Here is a 16,980-nt window from a genome sequence, read left to right on the forward strand (position 1 = left end):
ACACATGGACCCCTAGGTGCCCCAGCTGGGTTTCCCAGCCACCTAAGGCCCTCAGTTTACAATTGAGGAAGAGTGACCTGCCCAACATCACACAGCAAGTCTGTAGCAGAACACAGGCTTGGATTCCAGGTTTCTGTTCCCAGTTTTCACCACAGAGAGCTGTTTCAGTGCTCGGTGAGAAATGGAAGGACTGTGGCTTGCTAGTCACGTGTTCTCGAATTTACTACTTGTTTGATGTCTTCACCTTCCTCATCATTTTGATAAAGATAATAGTGGTGCCTGCCTCCAAGAGCTCTTCTGAGACTTGTATAAGATCATCCACACCCAGTGCTTGGAACAGTGCCTGGCCTGTAATCAGTGCTTAATAAAACATAGCGCACACAGTGTCCTGATCATCACAAGCAGGACTCAGTGCAAGGACCTTCGTTTTTCCATCGTAGGGGTTATTGAGGGCATATCTGTTGATCAGGACCCAGGGTGCATCCCTGACCCAAGGACTTAGAGTCTGGTTGAGAGACACAGGGAAACAGGAGAGGTCAGCACTCCCCTGGGTAAGCTCCCCAAGGCGGGAGTGCAGCTGAGCAGCTTGGTTAGAAGTTGCTCAGAGGGAGACGAAGGGCTTAGCTGGGTGTTTCCAGAGGACAAGAAGGAGTTAAGTGAAGAGTGAGCAGAGGGAATGGGTGTAGGTAGGGACCTGGTCAGAAGACAGAGCCTGGTAAGTCCAGAGCCTGGAGGAGGGGAAACAAGGCCATGTGTTTGGTGGCCGGGGCAGGTGAGCAGGCTGGAATCTGGCGGAGGAGAGAGTATCTGTCTGGGCCATGCTCCACTCCACACCTTCTACAGCTGCCCATGCACGTGCACGGTTGGCCTGTGTGACTTTGGCTGAGTCCCCTCCCATCCCTAGGCCTCAGTTTCTCCACCTGCCAAAAGAGCAGGTTGAGCAAATATGATCTCTCAGGAGCCACCCCCCAGCATGAGTACTTTGCCTCCTTTGAGAAACAGGCTGTTACCTGTGGACGGAGTTTCTCTGCAGGCATAGGCTCTGCCAGAGGCCCCAAGGACAGGCTGCTTCTCTCTGAACCCAGGGCCAACTGCAGCCCATATCAATTTTTAGTCCAAGTTGAGCACCCCCCACCCTTCACTGCTTCTGGCTTTGTGGAAAACCTTGACCTTGGACCAGTGGCCCAGAGGTCAGCCCCAAGCCTGGGTAGGAGCCAAGGTGGGAAAGGAGTGGGCAGAGACCGGCTTCCCCAAGAAAAGAGCAGAAAAGGTCAGCAAAGGCTCGCTGGCCCTTGGTCACATTTCTGTAGCCCAAAAAATGGAGGTTGAATTGAAGCGAAGCCAGAGAGTTGATTGAGACAGAACTGCGGGGACTTGGGTGACTCCAGGGGAGCAGACCCAGCCCAAGGCCGAGACCAGGTTGGCTGGAGAACACCGCCACCCAGCGGCCACTTCTGTGCTGAGCCCTGAGCCAGCCCTCCTGGGCCTCGCTAGCGATTTGCGATTTGGATTTGCTGGGGCTCCCTCGGGCCTCCTTTCTCTCCCACAGGTGATGGACAGCTCAATGCCCTTGATTGGCGAGCACGTGGAAGAGGACAGACAGCTGATGGCCGACCTGGTTGTCTCCAAAATGAGCCAACTCCTCCTACCCGGGGGCACTGTGCCCTCACCACTGAGGCCTTGGGTAAGGTTCTCGGGAACACAGGAGACTTTGTGGCCGGGAGAAATGCTAGGCTGTCCAGAAATGAGGAGTCCCTCGGAATCAAAGGAGATGCCCCTAGAATGGCACCTCCCCGGGGAGACAGGAATGGGGTGCAGGTGGAGGTTGGCGTGAGGGCCTGCACCCCTGCTCCAACCAGACAGGGGCTTTGGGAGGCTCTCAGACCTCCCTCCTTCCATGTCATGGGGGAAAACACTTGGGAGATCATTAGCATGAGAAGCCAGTTGTCCCTTCTGTGCCCTCCATGCTGGGCCTGAGCAGGGAGCAGCGGGTGTGTGTGGCCATGTGTGTATGGTTGTGTGTGTGCATGCACAGATGTGTGTACACACATGCCCTTTGTGTGTTCCCAGAGCACCAGTCAATAGACACTATTGTGTCTTCTGTTTCTCCATCCCCCAACCTCCACAAGCTCCCACACAGCTCCTCCATTCCATGGTCCTCAGCACAAATTACCAGATCATTCTCCACAGAATTTGCTAGCTCCTAGTTTTATGGAAAAGCAAGTCTCAAACCTGCTCCCCTCCCCCTTTCCCCCAAAAAACAAATCTATCATAATAGCTGTGGGAATGATGGTTATACTTGAGGGGGTTGTGGGCTGGGAAGGGGCATGGGGCAGCCTTCTCTGCTGGAATGTTCTGTCCTGATCTGGGTGGTGGCTACCCAGACATATACACATGAAAAAAAGTCACGATGGTGTGTACTCTTAAGAATTATGCACCATACATAAGTTCACCTCTGTGATAACAAGATCTTAATGAATCCTGCCTTCTGAGGAAGCAGGTGGCTGTGGCATCACAACAGGTTTCTTTCCTCTCCTGCTCTAGGCTCCACAGACTAAACCAGCAAAGTCCCCAGGGCCAGCCCAGCTGGGGCCTCCGCTTGGACAGCCCCAGCCACGCCCGCCCACACAAGGTAAGAGCCAGGACAAGTCACCCAGAGAGATTATACAGGGAGGATGTTTAAATGCCCCAAGGAGTCCGTGTGTGGTCTCCAGAGGGCACTCGGGAAAAATCCACCTTAATAGTGTAGCCACAGAATGCGTGCACTCTGTGTGCAGAGCGAACGGGACTGGGATGTGTGTCACCCCCTTCCACTCGGGAGGGAAGGACGGGAAGACAGAACTCACGGAGCACCTCAGCATGCCAGGCACCGGGCGAGGGACTTCCCCATCTATTTCCCTCCTTTTTTTTTTTTTTTTTTTTTTTGTCTCCCAGTCACTCCACAGTGAAAACATCAGTATTTCCTTTCTACTAAGGTGCACATTGAGGCTTTGCCCAAGGAAACACAGCAAGAAAATGCAGGTTTATAAGTCTGGCCTTTTAGATCTTTGAGAAAGTGTTTCTTAGCCCCTAGTGGCGCCTGTTTATGGACTGATGAGCCAACCAGCCAGAGTGAGAAAGAGAGAAACGCAGAACATGATATAAGACCTTGTCGATGGAAATTCTCCCTCAAAAAATATTCCGGCATTACTGTGTAAATGCCACCGTTTAATAGAGAACGGATAGACTAGCGATGACAGGATGAAGCCGTGGCAATAACTAACTTTCTTACGGAATGTCGCCGCTTGAGGGTTCTCCCACGAGGGCCTGGGGAGGAAACTCGCCACAGCGCTCACTCGCAGCCAGAACCTTCCAGGTGCGCGCTCACTGCTCTAGCACCACCTTGGAGCTTCCAGGCAGCTCTGCATCAAGAAGCCCCGCCAGGGGGTTTCACAGCGATCTTTTTAAGAATCTGCTTAGAACCTATCAGGGGAAAAAAAAAAAGCATTAATCTCATGCTCTGGCCTTTCTAATCGCTTTTATTAAAATGATATATTCATTGTTTCTTGGGGAAAAATTTGACCCTGGGCATTTAATGGCTTCCCATTCCACAGGTGTCAGATAAAGTACCCCATCCATCTTTCTCATGTGTGCCAGAAAGTAGGGGCTCCTGGAGGCTCAGTGGTTGAGCATCTGCCTTCGGCTGAGGTCATGATCCTGGGGTCCTGGGATGGAGTCCTACATTGGGCTCCCTGCTCCTCCCTCTCCCTCTGCCTCTTACCCAGCTTGTGTACTCTCTCTCTCTCTCTCTCTCTCTCTCAAACAAGTAAATAAGATCTTTTTTAAAAAAGGCAGAAAGTATTTAAGAAAAGGGAACTGCCTAACTTCTATAACCATGTACATGGACGGCAGGATTCTTCTTGAGGCAGATAAGCGTGTTTATGAACCCTCCTCCGCATGTGAGTACCCTAAGGTCTTGGGCAAGTTACAGGGCTTCTCGGAGCCTGTGTCCCGCAGGTGATAGAACCACTGCCCTGTGTGGTTATGGGGAGGCCACCGTGAGGCCATGCAGGTGAAGCAGCTAGCAAGGTGACAGCACGGAGGTGACGCCCAGGAGGTGCTAGCTCTTCCTACTAATAGTTTACTAGGAATAACTATCTATATAACTTTTACTGTTAGAAACTTATTATCAATAACGTGTGTCTTACTAACAATTAAAACACACATGTTGTTCTTAATGATTGTTACCATTAACAATCCTTATAAAGCAGCCCCAGTGCCCTGCTCCCGCCTGGCGGTAATTCTATCATTATAAATGTTCAAAAATGATTTATTCATCCCCCTGCCAGGCTCCTGGCTGTGCCTCTGCCCTGCCGTCTCCTTTCCCGCTCTGCCCCAGGACTTATTTTTTAAAACACATTTGAACAGAGCACTTTTAAAACAGAGAGCTACTGTATTCTGGTTTCCTCTCCGGACCAGAGTACAGACATGCTTGATAAAGAGATATTATTTTACAGGACGTAAGGCTAAACACACTTTTAGTGAGTTGAAAAACAATCGATTAAAATCAATTAAGATAATTAAAGCAAACGCTCATTGAATTAACATTCAGATTAAAAATAACAAAGCTAATTAAAGAACAACGCTTTCATTGAGTTCCCGAAATAACAGGATCACATTGTTAACTTGTTTGTTTGAACTCACCGTGAAAAGTGAAGTTTTCTTTTAACAAACCTCATAATTTTTTAGCACCGATCCTGTGCTTAGGCAAATACTTTCTATATATAAGCTAATGGGTTTTTGTATGTGCTGAAATTAAAAATACTGAATTGTTTGCTTTGCCAAGATGCTGAAAGAAATGAGTGTCCCTTGAGGAAGCCCGGGTGTCTAAGAGGGACTCGACAAATAGTTACTAACTGAATGAATGAGGATCCAGATTTTCCAAGATGTAATTGGCCCCAGGATAGGGGTGGGGGGACGGGAAGACTTGAGATAAAAGTAGAAAACAGAGGTTTGCTTTGACTGGAAGTGGGTTAAAAACACAGAAGAGTAGGCCAGCATTTAGAAGTCAGGAGCTCTTGCACAAATATCTTGGTTGCAGGTTCTCGCGACAGAGCAGAAGCTCTGGAAGCCAGACGCCTGCGTTCCTCTCCAGAAACTGTCCCCAGCAGACATTTTCTTTACTTGCACCTCTTTAGAGAAAGAGTTGTCTCAACTATGTTTTTATCTCAAGGAAAAAAATTTAAAGCCAAATGATTTTTCGGACACTTGCCAGCTTCATTTACATATGTCCCTGCTGGTCCTATCGGTGTTTGGGTTTGAGAACCCCGGGCCCTCCAAGCCACCAGGACAGACAGCGAGGAAAGCCACACACAGCAGATCAAGGCCACGTACAACCAGTTGCTGAATCGGTGCCGCCACCCAGTCCAGCGTAGAAAGTGCTGCACCGGCTCTCAGGAACGTTCGCTTTGGAAGGAATGTTGAGTGGCTGGTCTGAGGACTTCATTTTACAAACAAGGGCCCAGAAACACAGAGAAAAGTGACTTACTCATGGTCACATAGCAAGGTAATGCAAGACTGGAGTCAAGACCTGGGGCTCCTGGTGCCAGTATGGTGTCAGGGCCACCAGACATGCAGGTTGTGCCCTCGGCACATGTGCTGGCTGGGATGACGTCTGAGAGCAAAGGTCAGCTGAAGTCTAGGCCCAGCTCCTCCTGCACCGGGCTCAGAGCTGCCACCCCTACAGGAGAGCAGCTTTCCTTCATTTGCACAAAGATGTGAGGCTTCGGGGCAGCCCTGCATGGCATAGTTATTTGGGTTTGGGATTTTTTTTTTTTTTTTTTTTTTTAAGGAAGAACGAGAAAATGAAACAGAGCTTTAGAGTCAAAGAGATCTAGGTTTGAATTTTGGCTCTTCCCCTTATTAGAAGTGACAGCTTGAGCAAGTCACAGTATGTCTGGGACTCAGCTTCTTTGCAAAATTGGGGACATTTATGGGGATGATGCCTAACCACAGTGCTACTGCCAGGCTGCCCAGCCCTAGGCTAGGGATGACGTAGTGTGTGCTCAGTTAGACCTGTGGAGGGCAGGTGAGCGGAAGTCACACTCAAGGTCATTCCCGGGGCAGCTAAACTGTCCCCAAGCTCATGATGCTACACACTCGGAGCAGGGGGAGGGAGAAGCCACGGCCCTTGTGAGCTTCCTGTGGCTGCCGCTTGTAGTTGAGAGACCTTGAGGAGGCTGAGTGTCCACCTCTCCGTGACGAGAAGGATGGCATCTTCCCTGCCAGCCTCTCTCTAGATCGAATGACATACTGCCTTTGAAAGTTCTTAGAAAAGTTCAAAGAGCTATCAAAAAGTAAGGAATAATCCATTGTTTCAAGTCCTACATCTTTTTAAAAATATTTTATTTATTTATTCATGAGAGGCAACAGACTGAGAGAGAGAGAGGCAGAGACACACAGGCAGAGGGAGAAGCAGGCTCCATGCAGGGAGTCCGATAGTGGGACTCGATCCCGGGTCTCCAGGATCACGCCCTGGACCGAAGGCAAGCACTAAACTGCTGAGCCACCCAGGGATCCCCAAAAGTCATACATCTTCAATGTGGAAAACATCAATGAGCAAAAGGAAGAGAATTAACCCCACCACTTTGGTCACCATCAAGCTGTGGCTCACTTCTCAAAGTGCAGAGAGTGGAGACATCCCCGGGGAGCTTGTTGGAGATGCAGAACCCAGAGCCTGCCAGTAGCCATGTGCTCGGGCTCCATAGCAAATACCGTAGATGAGGTGGCTTCTACAAAAGACGTTTATCCTCTCTCAGTCATGGCAGTCCAAGGTCAAGGTGCCAATAGGGCTGGAAGTTCTCTCCAGTGGCTTGCAGACAGAACCTTCTCACTGGGTCCTCACGTGGTCCTTCCTCTGTGCGGCCCCTGGGGTCTCTCTCTTCTTCTAAGGGCGCCCGTCCTATTAGATGAGAGCCCTACCTATGACATCATTTAACAATAATTAGTTCCTTTAGGGCCCAGTCTCCAAATGCAGTCACCTTGTGGGTGAGGACTTCAAAATAAGAATGGAGGGGTGAGAGGTGGAGGGGACACAGTTTGATCCACAACACTGTCCCGGACCTACCGGATCAGAACCTGTATTTTGACAAGATCCCCAGTGATTCGTGCGCACATTAAAGTTAGAGACTCACTGGTTTGGGTAGACAACTTCCCAGTCTTTATTTTTTATATGACTATATACGTAGGTGCTAAAATGGAATAAAGCTGTACGTGCTTCTTTGTAAGCTGCCTTTTCTGTTCCCGGTGCACATTCAGCACGTGCTGTCAGTGGTCCTATACGTCACTTACTGTGCCGTCATCGATGGTGGCCACAGCGTATTCCATCCTATGACAGATCTTAGTGTTGCTGACCACTTCCTCGATGGGGCGTTTATACTGTTTTCAGCTTTTCACTGCTACAAACACCACTGTAATGAACATCCGTGATATGTTTGTGCACCGCCGTGTTAATCTTAAGAAAAACTTGAACATAATAATTTTTCGCCCTGTAGGGGGCCCTCGCCAAACTCCATCCCCGCAGCCTGCGCGATCTGGAAGCCCATCCCAGCAGAGGCTCTCCCCGCAAGGCCAGCAGCCCCTGAGCCCCCCATCTGGGTCTCCGCAGCAGCGATCACCCGGCTCTCCACAGCTGTCCCGGGCATCCAGTGGCAGTTCTGCAAACCAGGCCTCCAAACCAGGCGCTCTCCTCACCTCCCAGCCCCGGCCCCCCGTTCAAGGCCGCAGTGCCTCCCAACAGGGGGAAGAGTCCAAGAAGCCAGCACCTCCACAACCTCATCTCAAGTAAGTGCTCTGGGGTTGGGCAGGGTAGACGGTGGAGATGGGGTGTGGGCAGAGCCTGGTAGACTCAAGGCAAGGACTCAGAGGACGAAGGAGGACCCACTGAGGCCTCACCCACATTTTAAGTGGATAGGAGGCCTCAAGGATGGACTTGGGTGTGGCCGCCAGGGCCCAGGAGGTCCGAGGAGAGCATAGCTACCCCCACGATCCTCCAGATACACATGCACCAGCTATCTCTTTCTGCGTAACAAACCTCCCTGTAGCTTAGTAGCTTACGAAAATAGCCATTTTCTTTGTTCGTAAGTTTTTGGTTCACCCATTTATTCTGAGTTTGACTCAACTGGGAGATTCTTGTGCCAGTCCCTCCTGTAGAGTTGCCAGATAAAATACAGGATGTCCAGTTAGATTTGCATTTCAGAGAAGTGATGAATAATTTTGAGTATAAGTATATTCTCAAACATTGCATGGGATATACTTATACTAAAAAAGTATTCTTATGCTAAACCAAAAGTATTTTGTTTTTCTATCGGAAATTCAGATTTAAGTGGGTATCCTCTATTCTTAGTTATGAAATCTAGCAACCCTACTCTCCTGGGATCATTCATATGGCAGCAGTCATCTGGCATCTTCACTGGGGCTGGATGGTCCAAGAGGGCCTTACACACACATCTGCTGTCTGCTGGGCCCCTCTCTCCATGGGCCACAGGCTCCAGCAGGGTGGGCCCCGCTACCTCAGAGGGTAGAATTCTGTTCCCAAAGAACAAAAGTGGAAGCTTTAAGGCCTCTTGAGGCCCAGCTTTGAAGCCACACAATGTCACTTCATCCCACCTCATGCTTTTAGTCAAAGCAACTTCCATGGTTGAAGACTTGTGGCAGGAGGACCTGCAAAGCCATGTTCAAAAGGCTAGACCCCAGGGACGGGAGGGACTGTTCCTGTCATGCCACGTTTGTGGACGACCCATCACGACACACATGCTCATCCCCTTTCCACTCAAGCCTATCACTCGGTTCGAGCTCCCAGAGGTCCCAGATGTGTTTTCCTGGGAAAGCCCCTCCCTTCCTTCCCTGCCAAGCACTAATGTTGATAAGCAGAGTCTTACTCCCAGCATCCCTTGTCCACTTACCACGTGCCAAGCACTTCACGTAGTCGGGTTTTTTTTTTTTTTTTTTAATTCTCACAAGCTTAGGAGTTAGTAACTCTTATTATCCACATTTTACAAATGAGGAGGAAATGTCCAAAGTTCCCACTGTTGGTGAGCGGAAGAGCTAGGATTGAACACAGGGCATCCAGTCCACGGATCGGGCTAACCATGTGTTCGGACGGGTGATACATTCACATGGCCCAAAGATCTAGACAATATTAACCATATCAAAGCTATCCAGTGAAAACCCTTCCTCCCACTTTGTTCCTGACTGGTGCTCTCGTGGCCCCTGCTCCCCAGAGGTGACCACTGCGGTTAGGTCCCTGGGTGTTCCCCAACATCTCCTCACACAAATACAAAAATATGTATTGGTTCCTTCCCCCCCACACACACTTTTTACAAATGGTTTTACTTACTATCCACCCTCTTCTCCTGCTTTTTACATTTAACAATAAATCCTAAAGCTCTTCCATCAATTCACTGAAATTTTTTTCCTTTCCACAGCTGTATCATACGCCGCCGTGTAGTTAGTTGTACTGTAATCTAACTCCTCCACCACAAATGGAAATTTGGTTTGCTCTTTCAGAGAAGGCTGCAGTGAATAACCTTGCACACGCACTGTTTCTCAGATGTACAGGCTCAGCTGCAGAGATGCCAGCAAGTGTGTTGTTGGATCAAAGGAGAAATGCATTTTGAATAGATATAGATATTAGCACGTGGGCCTCCAGGCAATGTGGCGGCATAGTTGACCGCAGACTCCAGAGTCAGATGAGCTGATTTCAAATCTCAGCTCTCCCGCTTAAAGCTGCGTGGCCTCAGAAACATGACTCAACCTGCCTGTGCTTCTCCTTCCTCACATGCAAAATGGGGACAGTAGTACTTACCCCATAGGGTTACTGTGAGGATGAGAGTGAGGTCCTGCCCAGTTAGTGCTTAGATCTGAGTATCTGAGGCAGCCTCTCACATGTGAAGAGGTGCAGCCCAGCCAATCACAGGACAGGCGAGGGCTTTGGAATCGTGGACAGTAAGTACTGACCCTGTAGTAACCCAATGACGCTGAAACCCCCAGGTTTGTTGCTTTAAAGTCGTACGTGGTTCAGTTCAAGTCAGCAGGTACTTATCACATACCAGAGTGCCGTGGACGGTAAGTACTGACCCTGTAGTAACCCAGTGACGCTGAAACCTCCAGGTTTGTTGCTTTAAAGTCGTACGTGGTTCAGTTCAAGTCAGCAGGTACTTATCACATACCAGAGTGCCGTGGACGGTAAGTACTGACCCTGTAGTAACCCAGTGACGCTGAAACCTCCAGGTTTGTTGCTTTAAAGTTGTACGTGGTTCAGTTCAAGTCAGCAGGTATTTGTCACATACCAGTGTGCACCGAGGCCTGGGTGAGGCCTGTGCAGAATTAGCAAGGGGAACGAGACAGTCCCCACCTGGGAGCGGAGCTTGGTTCCTTTATGGTGACGGCAGGACTGTGTGTGGCTTTTACAGCATCTCTTCCTGGGTCTGTCACCTCCACTGGAGTGTGAGTCTCCTGAGAGCAAGGCCCCAGTTCTATTCATCTCCACAGCCCTGTCCCCTGGCACCAGGCGGGCACCCTGAGGATCCTGAAACGGCCGGCCGGTGGGCTAGACCTGCCCTCGCTTGTCCCGATGAGGGGAAGGAGGCCCTTGCCGAGGCCAGAGGGGCAGGTGGCACCTCCTGATTCTCAGGCCTGAGCCAGGAGGTGGAGGAGGACCCCAGATGGGGTCCAGCCCTTCACAACTGGCCATACAAGTCAGTGCGGGGAGGCGGGCAAGCGGTGGAGTGGCCTCCAGTAACGCCTGCACCTGAGCAGCCTGGGTGGCTGGGAAGCACGTCATCCCTGGGCACCCCTGTTACTTGGCATGAGCCCATTTCTGCACCTGAACCTGGAGGGTACCAATAACCCCCTTGCACATGTTAAAGACTGTGTGTGAGCGTCGGGACGCCTGGCTTCTCCCTGGGCTCACCCTGCCGTTCCCAGGAAGGCCCCTCAGCCCTTTCCCAGGCCTTGTCGCCCCCCCCCAACCCCCCTTGCCTTTCTGTTTCAGCAAATCCCAGTCCCTGACTAACAGCCTCAGCACATCCGACGCCTCCCAGCGTGGGACCGCAAGTGAAGATGAGGCCAAGGCCGAGACCATCCGCAACCTGAGGAAGTCCTTTGCCAGCCTGTTCTCTGACTAACCTGCCCGGGCTGGGGTGGCAGAGAGTTCGGGCGCGCTCTCCTTCTGCCTCATGGTCCTTCTCAGCCTTGGTTCCTGAGGGGAACAGAATGGAGGGCCTGCGAAAATACTCTCTAATGCCTCTGACCCAGGGACTGAGGATCTCTGCGTGTTCCCACCTCCCTTTACCATGACGTTGCAGCGTCATCCAACCATGGTGGGCCTTTGAGGGCCCCTGGGTTCCTCACATCCGGCCCTAATGGCAACACATCGCCCTCCCACCCAGATGCTTGCTCCCCTGCCTCAGATAACCAAGTGAAATGTGCGTGTGTGGCTACTTTTCACATTTCTTGTTAGTGTTTTGCTTGCCTTTGGGGGACAGCCTGTCCAGGCCTGGCCTCACCCCTCCAGATGCAGGCGCTGTAGTGGGACCTCAGCAACATGGGAGGCAATAATCTTTTGACAGTGTTTTGCAAACAGAAGGACAAAAGCCCAGCCAGGGGAACCTACCACCTACCTGTGCTAGTTCCATCCAGGCTCCAGTTCGCCCCTCAGACCACAGGCCAACGCCCATCACCTGTGGCCACCAGTGGGCTCTTGAGAACCGTGGGAAGAGATCAGATGCCATGTGACCAGCGGGGGCTTTCAGAACACGGCAAAAAAGAGGGGAAGTCTTGAAGGGCCGCCCACGGCCAGACTTGACCACCAAGAGCCAACCTCGGGCTCTTTTATGAAGCATCACTTGTTCCCAGCGCAGGACGATGCCCTCAACTTCCCGAGGAAGGAGTCCGTCAGGGCTCCTCCGCCCGTCCCGTGTTACACACCCCAAGAACTCTCCGCATTCCCGTCAGGAAGGCTGTCTCCTCCTCAGGGACAAAGGAGGAACCAGAGTCAGCAGATCAGTGGCACAGGCTGAGAACTCCTAGGCCGCCATTTCCGACCGTTGACAGCAAGGCACGGGTAGGTCACTAAGAAGAGGGTCCCCTAGTCCCACATGTTTAGGAAACACTGTTTCTATTTCCTGTTTTGAGACTGGTAGGTACACATTACATGTCTCTCGGGCTTCCTGCAGTAAAGGAATGAGCTTTCACCTGGTTAACCCAAACTTATTTGGCTAAACAAGTTCAGTGACTCCCTTTCCAAGACCCTTTCCCTACATCAGATGAGGGGCAGGGTTGCCCCGAATCACCATGCACCCGGTGCTAGAAACATGGTAGGTGCCAGAACCAGCCTCCTGGTCTCACCAAGAGTCCAGGACGTTAGAACATAGCCGCTTGCTCTCCCTGTACAGCCGACTTTCCTACTTAAGACATGTCCTCCCCTCCCTGTTGACAGAGGAGAGGATGCTCACGAGAAACATGTCCTTGGCCTGGAGCTACATTCTAATAGAGGAGTGAGAGGAAGCTGGTAGGACAGGGCAACACCAGGCAGCCTGCATGTCCTGGGGAATCAAGAACACAGAGACCACCCGAGGCAATCATCCCTCTTCCACGCTGGAGGGTAGGGTCAGAAAAAGTCAGTCTCACTTGATTCTCGCTTAGTGATAAGATGCAGCTCAAGACACAGCGCAGGGTGGTCATGGGCTGCACAGTTTCTCAAAGTGTGGGCACAGCTAGCTTCATTTCAGACCCAGGGAGTCAGGATTTCTCATCATAAGGCCCAGACCTTACGATTGTCTGTCTCCCCAAGTATTTGGCATTTATGCTGAGGTTAGAGCAGCAGCCCTGAGCCAAGCTGGTGGAGAGGCCAGGGACCCAGTCCTCTGGTGAGCAAACCCTGCAGCTCCGTAAACAGTGACTGCATGGCTTGAATTTTCCCCTTCCTGTAATCTGTCCCTTGTCCCTAAAAACATCTCAATATTCATGCGCTCTCTCCCAGATACTCCAGCTACAATAGCACACACTTCTATCAGGCCGGGCATCCGGATTTTATGACCACGTACCCGTGATCCATGATGTGACACTGTAACTGGCCCATGGGAGCACATTTTCCCACTGGTGTGTGTATGGGGGTAGAGACCAACGATGGATGGCCTCAGGAGGGCACAGATCCCCTCTGGCGTCGGCTAGCTCCCATTCCTTCCACACATTCCACCTTCAATCGCTGTGACAGTTTTGAGTGGGAAAGGGCAAAACGAATGTGAGGATGGGAGTCACTCTGGGGAGATTCTGAAAGGATGTTTGTTGTGTTTCGCTTTATGTCACAACTTCAACCCAAAGCCAGACTAGCACTTTCCCTCCAGGCTGACCTGCGGAGGCTGAAACAGCAGCAGGATCCATTTGGTTTGTGTGAACGTGGAGCACAGTGAATGGGGGTTTAAGGACATAGTCGCAGGGACACTGCCACCAGCACAGGGGAGACTCTTGGTCTGGTCTCCCTCCTGTCACCGTGGTAGGATGGCACCGTGTTATCTAGGTTGTGAAGTCAGCTTTCCAGGGACACTCAGTCGGCATGTCCTCCCTCTTCCATCACCTCTGTGTTCTCTTCATCATTACTGTTCTCCCTCCGAATGTTCAGTGCCTCTGAGGAGGCAGGGAGGACGGGCCTCACCCACAAGGTCGCACATACCGTGGCAAGACCCAGGAGCCCCCTCCGGAGGTTCTCCGGCATTTGCAGCTGAAGGAGCCTCATGAGCCAGGCACCGGGCACACTGCTTGGCACCCCGGCATTTAGGACATGCTTTAGGAAACTAGGAGACTAGTCAAATGTACATAAAGTGTTCAGATTGGAGAAAAGGGCGGTCTTTAAAGGAATCTCAGTGTGAGGAAGAGTCGCACTGACGTATTAGGAAGCTGAAGAAAATCTGTGGCAGTTTTCTAGCCTCAGAGAGAGGGCTCAGATTCCCCAGGGAGCCTGGGAAGGAATAGGAGCGAGCCGGATCAGGGATCACACAGCCCGGGGCCACCAGGGCGGGAGCCAAAGGGACCAGGTGCCAACTTCAGCGTCGGTCAGATGAGGCTCGCAGAGCAGAGAGCAGGGCCGTGGAGCCCCACGCAGACCACGCACCACAGCGCAGAGCCGCATGGTCACTGTGGCCCCCGGAGCCTCCTGTCCCAGGCGCCGGGAGCGGATGGCTCGGGCTCTATTCCACTTCACCTAATGGGTCAGGGCTCGTTCTGCTTCATGCGCTTAGCGCTGCTGAAAGGACAGGGCCGAGTCCCAGGTTAGGCCGGTCAGGTGAGCTGGCAGGTGCGGCAGGGACCGAGCCAGGTGGAGGAGCAGGTCAGGACCCATGTGCACTTTGCTTGTCCCACACGTTTCTGGATGTGCCTGGAGAGCGTGCTGGGCCAGGGACTCACTGGACTGACCGGCGTCAAAAGCTGTCCCGACTCCCACACGGCCCCTGATAAAATTCAGAGATTCGGTCTAATATTTGGACTCTAAGAGAAGGCAGCATTTGGGGTTTGGTTGGAGACGATTAGAAGTCTGGGCAACAAGCAAGTCGCATCAGTCCGTCAACCAGGCACAACGCAGCACGGGCACAGAGGCTCCCTCGTGTTGCAGAGACAAATAGGCGGCCCCAGTAGGTGGGACCGCGGCTCTCCGGGCGGCCGGCCGAGAGGAGAGCACGGCCAGGAAGTGATTTCTGAAGGCAGGGGGCACTGCTTTTAAGGCGACACCGATCAGAAACGAAACGTTCCTTCCACGAGGCACGCGTGTGAATCCTTTCCATTCCCCTTTGCCCTCCATCGTGTGTTCCGGTGGGTCCTCCCACCTGCGAGTCCCATTTCCAGAGCCTCCCGGGGGAAGAACCCGCTCTCTGCGGCTCCTCCGCGGAGTCAGGGGCAGGAGCGGGCGAGGCCCGGGCAGCCACTGCCCCCGAAAGGAGACACGCCAGTCTTGGCGCCGCCGGAGCCGAGGGAGCCCAGGGAGCGGAGTCCAGCTCCGTCCGAAGAATTAGGGAGACGTGAGGCCCAACAGCGGTCTCAGAACTGGAGGGCCACGCGAGCGCGAGCACAGAAGTCCACCGTTCTTACGGAGGCAGTCACCGAACCTTACGTGGAAGGAAAGGGCCCCTCCCGTGGTTTGAGCGCAGCCACGGCCAAGCGCATCTCCACTCAGAGGGAAGGGGGGAGAAAGGGCAAGCGCCCGTCCGGGAGATCGGCGGGGGAAACACTGGGCGGTAAAGTCGTGAAGGCTCCGCGTCTTCCCGGCCCACCTCCCGAGCGCTCTAAACCGTCTCGCCTCCATTCCAGTGTTACCAGTGATGTCAGAAGTCACACAGCGACCGTGCTGCTGCCAAGCCGTGAGCTCACTCTCATTACACACCAGCAATACATAAAGCTCCAGTTTCAGCCTGATGAAAAGAATGTAGGATTTGACAAGCTTCTAACTACAAATTTAGCCGCTCAAGAGGAAAAGCTTGGAGGCTGGTTTAAGAATTTAGAATTAGAATAAGCCACTGTTCGAGGCCTGCAACCTCAGGCCTCGGCCCAGCGCCAGCATCCTCAGCTAGATCGGTCCTATTGCCGGGAGGCCTGAGGGGAGTGTCAGAGAGGAGCAGCACCTGCATCCGTGGGACACAAGCACCATCCGTGGACCTCTCAAGGACCATCCAAAATGACTGCATTTTACAAACTTGTCTTCTAGTATTCGGTGCTTCTGGTCATCACTCCGTCCTTGCACTCCACACCACCCCCCAACCCCCAGTGCAGCCTGACACCCCGGACAGCCAGAGACAGAGCAGGGTAGACCCACCAAAGCTTCTGGTAGTTCTTCAGCCCAGACCCAGTGAAAGCCACACAGCATCTAGTGGACGCTTTTTTAAAAAGCTCAGATAAATAGCTCAGATACTATAAAATACCACAGAAAGAAATGTCAAAGCCCCAATCCTTCGCCTATATACATTAAGCTACTTAAAAGTGGCATGGCCTCTAGAAAACCCTATTATTGACTGAATTTTCTTCACTGTGATGGGAATAAAGACTATATGTGTAGCAAAAAAATATTTTCACATGTAGGACTCAAAATATTCTTGCAGCATAGAACATTCCAAGCCATTTCCTTATATGCAAAACAGGTTTTTTAAAAAGCAGGAAAACATTGACAATATTCCTAAATATTGTCTGCAAATACTAATAGTGTTCTATTCCTGTGTTGTGATTTGGATTTTAATTTGTCACAATAGCATGTTTCTATAGTTGTATGAGAAGACATGTGTGTTTGGCCTTTCTCTTCTAAAATGAATAAAACCTGAATTTTGTGTATTTTAAATCTTAAAAGTAAAATGTTCTTCAAATAATAGGAGACTATCTTTGAAAAACAAGTGCCTGACCAGCACTTAAAGCAGTAAAACTGATGTTAAAAGATGTCACCTACTTAGATTACAAGTTAGGCACCAAGTGTTCCAAACACAAGGAAAAAAAATTCCACTCCAGGAGGAGCCAGAAAGAGTCCCTAGAACCCAATGTTTGTCAAAAAAAAAAAAAAAAAAAAAAATGCTGCTACAGAACCCAGAGGTTTCACTACTGAACCCGAGAAAGACCTGCAGAGAGAGGAGGTGACGGAGCAGGTGGGTGTCCACAGCACCCACCCCAAGTCCAGTTCAACCGAACTAGCTTGGTTTTTATTCATTTTGTAAGTCAGGCTTCTGCAAATGATTTTGTTTAAAGAAAGGGTGCAACTAAAACATAATTTTTTAAAAATCCCCTGCAACAATCTGATGACATTGAATAGGTTTTCTGATCATTCTGAAATCTCCAAGTAATGTTGTGAAGCTGTTCTGAGTATTTATTCTCTTTCTGTAATAAAAATCAAGACTGCCACGTGACTTATATGTTTTTTTTTTTTAATCTGGTGCAGAACATTATCGATGAACCACCTTCATTCACTCAAGA

At 51.1% G+C, this 16,980-nt stretch overlaps 1 protein-coding gene across 4 annotated transcripts in view; it reads left to right on the plus strand.

The window, feature by feature from the left end:
* Window positions 1-16,913, plus strand: part of SYN3 (synapsin III) — a 452,538-nt gene extending 435,625 nt beyond the window's left edge. For all 4 annotated transcript variants that reach the window (XM_049115333.1, XM_025461487.3, XM_049115335.1 and 1 more), the window contains 4 exons: window positions 1,550-1,684; window positions 2,545-2,632; window positions 7,533-7,821; window positions 11,033-16,913. In XM_049115333.1, the coding sequence (XP_048971290.1) occupies window positions 1,550-1,684; window positions 2,545-2,632; window positions 7,533-7,821; window positions 11,033-11,165 (645 nt within the window). In that variant the 3' untranslated portion in view covers window positions 11,166-16,913. The remainder of the gene's footprint in view (window positions 1-1,549; window positions 1,685-2,544; window positions 2,633-7,532; window positions 7,822-11,032) is intronic.
* The last annotated feature ends 67 nt before the right edge of the window (window positions 16,914-16,980 follow it).

This window comes from Canis lupus, chromosome 10 (genome assembly GCF_003254725.2).
Source record: "Canis lupus dingo isolate Sandy chromosome 10, ASM325472v2, whole genome shotgun sequence".
NCBI lineage: Eukaryota > Metazoa > Chordata > Mammalia > Carnivora > Canidae > Canis > Canis lupus.